This window comes from Hydra vulgaris, chromosome 11 (genome assembly GCF_038396675.1).
Source record: "Hydra vulgaris chromosome 11, alternate assembly HydraT2T_AEP".
Lineage (NCBI taxonomy): Eukaryota > Metazoa > Cnidaria > Hydrozoa > Anthoathecata > Hydridae > Hydra > Hydra vulgaris.
In genome coordinates, this window is record NC_088930.1 from 33,322,501 (window position 1) to 33,327,500 (window position 5,000).

The 5,000-nt window shown below is 21.2% G+C and overlaps 1 protein-coding gene across 1 annotated transcript in view; it reads left to right on the forward strand.

Annotated features, from left to right (window-relative positions):
- Positions 1 to 5,000, forward strand: part of LOC100211539 (leukotriene A-4 hydrolase) — a 32,249-nt gene that overhangs the window by 15,402 nt on the left and 11,847 nt on the right. The window contains exons 6-12 of the mRNA XM_065810830.1: positions 1,894 to 1,946; positions 2,071 to 2,143; positions 2,224 to 2,364; positions 3,179 to 3,202; positions 3,371 to 3,441; positions 3,516 to 3,601; positions 3,680 to 3,705. Coding sequence (XP_065666902.1) covers positions 1,894 to 1,946; positions 2,071 to 2,143; positions 2,224 to 2,364; positions 3,179 to 3,202; positions 3,371 to 3,441; positions 3,516 to 3,601; positions 3,680 to 3,705 — 474 coding nt within the window. The remainder of the gene's footprint in view (positions 1 to 1,893; positions 1,947 to 2,070; positions 2,144 to 2,223; positions 2,365 to 3,178; positions 3,203 to 3,370; positions 3,442 to 3,515; positions 3,602 to 3,679; positions 3,706 to 5,000) is intronic.

Here is a 5,000-nt window from a genome sequence, read left to right on the forward strand (position 1 = left end):
TATTGCTCTGTTTTTTTAGAACATTGAGCACTCTGTTTGTAGCATACACTAACATAATTTATATATATACAAATAAACACACAAATATATATATATATATATATATATATATATATATATATATATATATATATATATATTTATGTATATATATATATATATATATATATATATATATATATATATATATATATATATATATATATATATATATATATATATATATATATATATATACAGTGTTTAATGTTTACAAGTATTAGTGTATTTTTAGATAAGATGTATCTTATTACATGTATTTTAATTTAATAGTTAACATGGTTTAACTATGTATTTTATATTTAAAGCACAGAAATATCAGTCTTAGAAGTAATTCAACATTATTAGAGGTTTTGGTTTGAAATATTTCAAACACTATGACCACTTATTTAATTGAGATATAATATGTATTGATATAATAGACTGAATGTATTGATTATAGCATTTAATTTTTGTTAATATTTAATTTTTAATAATTTTTTATTATACTGTAGATGATATCAAAGCAATGATTTACATTTTATTTCAGAGATTACAAAAGCTTAAGTGACCAGAGCTCATAATTTAATGGGCTAGGTTTGATAAAACATGGGTTGGTTTAAGGGATTATGTCAAGGAAGTTGACTAGATAAAGCAATGTTATTTTCAATTATTTAAATGTTTTTTTGTATGTTTTTTTTTTTCATACATGCTAAATATGTTTTTGTTATTGTGTTGTGATAGCTGAAAAGAAAGTTCCTAAAGGTTCACCATCAAAATCACCCATAATAACATCAATTGTTACTTTTTCTCAAAGTCATTATTAAACAACAAAGGTTTTAGTGATTGTTTAACAGTAATTTATGTTTTTAATGGTTATTGATTGCATATTTGAATGAATCATCAAATAATATTTTTCAGTTAAAGTTTTTTTGAAATATTGCATCTTTTAAGTCATTGTTTCTATGGTTGACTAATTGCTGAAGCATATCTTAAGGAAAAAACAAAAAAAAAATTAAAAACAAAAAATTTAAAGTAGAAATATAAAAAGTGTAATCCATTTTTTACTTACTAACTTTTATCAACAGTAAAACTTAAATAGTATATTTACTAATCAAAAAAATCAAGAATTTTTCAATTCATTATTGATCTTCTTTTCTGGATAATTGACTTATTGAACAAAGTTTGATGTGTCAAAAGATATTGAATAATTGCTCATTTTTTAGAACTTGTGTATTTTTAAAATTCCACTTTAAATGTAAATCCTTAATAACAATTTTTACACAATTGTATTAAAAATAAAAATTTGTACAGGAAAGTATAAAATAAATTTAAATAGCTTGAAAGGTTTGCTACTAGGTTAGTGCCACATCTGGAAGGAGGTTAGTGCCATATCTGTAGAATCTAAGTTATGAATTTCTATGCAATCGTGTAATGCCTAGTTGGAAAAGTCTATTTGATTCTGTTATTGCTTCAAAGTTGGTCAATCAATTCATCAGAAACTATTAAAAATAGAACTGTTTTTATTAGTCTGATAAAGCCGAGTCTTGTCAAATTACTAATGCATAACAATTTTTAACTTTTATTATTAATTTACATTAATAATAATAATAATAATAATAATAATATAAAAAACAGAAAAAACTGTTTATACTGTTTAGACTGAAAATAAATGAAATAAAAATGTAGAACATTTAATAGCATAAAATAATTAGATATATATAATAATGACAAGTAAAACAAAATAATTTTTTCTTTTTCGTTAAAATCATAAATTTTTGTTTTTAACCATTAACATTATTTTACCAATCATTAAAAATCATAAAGTATTCATATTGAAAGTTGATTAATGCTTGATCCATAAATATTTTTTAGATATGTATACCATCATATCTTCTAGCAGTTGCAGTTGGAGCATTAGAGTTTCGGTAAAATAACATTTAAACATTTGTATTTAAAAAATTAATAAAAACAAAAATAAATTAAAAATATATATATTTATATTGCTACTTAGTAATTTAATTCTTAATAAAATATTTAAATAAATGCTAGAGATGTTGGTCCAAGGTCAAAAGTTTGGTGTGAAGCATCAATGATTGATTTATGTGCTTTTGAATTTGGAAAGGTACTTATGGGTCATTAATTGTATATAACCTAATTTTTGATAAACTTTGTAATAATGTTTCTTAATAATTTTTTTCATAGGTTGAAGAAATGTTAAAAGCTGGAGAGTTATTGATGGGACCTTATGTCTGGGAGCAATATGATATTCTTGTGCTCCCACCGTCATTTCCTTATGGTGGAATGGAAAATCCATGTTTAACTTTTGTCACACCTACTGTTGTTGTTAGTATATTTATGAAATTATAATTTTTGATGATGTTAATGTTTGTTGTTAATAAGATGTCATCATGACACATGTTAAGGGTTTTTCATAAAATATCATTTAGTTTATGATGTTGATGTTTGTTGCTGATAAGATGTCATCATGACACAGGTTAAGGTTTTTTCATAAAACATCATTTAGTTTATGATGTTGATGTTTGTTGTTGATAAGATATCATTATGACACATGTTAAGGGTTTTTCATAAAACATCATTTAGTTTATGATGTTAATGTTTGTTGATAAGATGTATGTATTAAAGCATTTTTTTGAGAGGACAAAACTCTGGATAAACATGAAAACAAACATAAAATTAATTTTTTTATTTAGAAAACAACAATATAAAAGCCAAAAATAGGTGTAAAAGATTTAAACTAAAACATTGACAATTCAATATGTTGAACAATTCAACTGTTAAATAATTTATTTCAAGTGATGAACAATTCAAGAGCTGTTTAATTTGCCTATATTTTTAAATTATCAACTTTCATTTGTATTGAAACGGAAAAATATTTTCAGGATATGTAAAAGTTACCAAGTTTTAAGGCTTCATTTATTATCACATTTTTATCAATATTTGATGAACAACCGTGGAAATTTTAATTATAATGCATTAAAAAAAAATAGATACAGCTTTGTTTTTGAAAGAAAAAAATAATTTTAATAAACCTAATGTATAGGTTTATATATTTTATATATAGTTTATAAACTTTTCAAAAATGTGTTTTTATGTTTAGTCCAATTAAAGCATAACTCGTTTGAAATTTTTTTTATAGGTTGGTGATCGTTCTCTTACTTCAGTATGTAATATTTTATTTTATATATTAAATAGAAATCTCTTAAATAGAAATCTCTTAATGCTTGTTAAATTATTCTTATAAAAGTTCTTATATGTCTTATATATAGTCTTAAAAAATGTAGCATTTTTTGTTCTTATGTTATCAGACTAATTGTGTGTTTTTATGCAGGTCATAGCACATGAAATTACACACAGCTGGACTGGAAATCTTGTTACCAATAAGACATGGGAGCATTTCTGGTACATAAAACAATCTTTTATGAACCAAATGTATATACTAACTTTGGTTTTGATACAACTCAATTTTTTTTAAGGCTCAATGAAGGCTTTACTAGATTTTTAGAGGGTAAGATTATTGGACATCTTGATGGCAAATTAACTCAAGATTTTATGGCTATTGGTGAGTGTTTTAATCTTGTAGATAAGATCTTGTGGTGGAAGTTTGTTAAAAAGTAAAATATTCTTCTATTTTGTATAGATGGTTGGAGTCATTTGCGTGATTCAGTAAGAACTTTCAATGAATTTTTTCTACTGGTTTAACTATACACTGTATATCATTTTTAATCATAATTAATATTGCGTATCTTTATAAATTTTTTGTTATTACTTCCCATTTGCTTTTTAATAAAAGTTTTTAAAAGTTTTTAATAGATTTTATTGTGTTTTGTATTTATATTTAATATTTAAAACATAAAATATAAGTAATTTAATTTTTTATTTATTTATGCTTTATTTCATTCTTATATATACAAAATTTGTTTAATATTATTTATATTTAAAATCTGTTTAAATACCTATATATATATATATATATATATATATATATATATATATATATATATATATATATATATATATATATATATATATATATATATATATATCTTATATATATATATATATCTTATATATATATATATATATATATATATATATATATTTAAATGTTGACATCTTTAATAGAAAATTATATAGATATTTTAAAATATAACTTCTTTTTATAGATTTACTCTTATTTGTTAAAAATATATTTATTTTTATGATGTTTTTACAAGGGAATATTGATACTCTGGTTATTAAGTATATTAAAAAACTGTTATTGTGTTAAATAAACCGTTATTTTCCATTATTATCATTATCAAACTTAAATTAAAAATAAACTGGAAAAATATACTGGAAAGAGAAATAAAAACTAACAAAAAAATTACAGACCTAAATCGTAATGAATGATAAAATGAATAAAAAATAAACCATAAAAAATGCAATCATGAAACTAATTATGTTTTTATTTAATTGTTATAATGGTTTTTTAATATATTTGATAACAAGGATATCAATATTCCAAATACAAAACTAAACTAAAAAAGTAAAAATTTTAACGAATGATAAAATAAATAAAAAGTAAACCATAAAAATACAATCATAGAATTAATTTTTAATTATGTTTTAATTTTAATTTAAAAGTGTTTCACTACAAAGATTTTAGAAAAAATTGAAGTTTTATAGTTATATAATCCAAGCTATTTTTTTTAATTACTTCAAAACTTAATTATTTAAAAATTTGAAACTTTGATATTTTCTAATGTCTACAAAGCAAATAAAACATTAAAAAAAAATTATCCATAAATAGGATTTAAACTCTCATCTAATAATGATATAACAGTCAGGCCTCAATAATGTCACAATTAATTAACCTAAGCACTTGTCAAAGTGGCAATATAAGAAAAATTATTAGCTTTAAACTAATTAAGTAAAATTATTATTAAGTAAAACACTTTTAAGTTTTAAGTTATTATTAT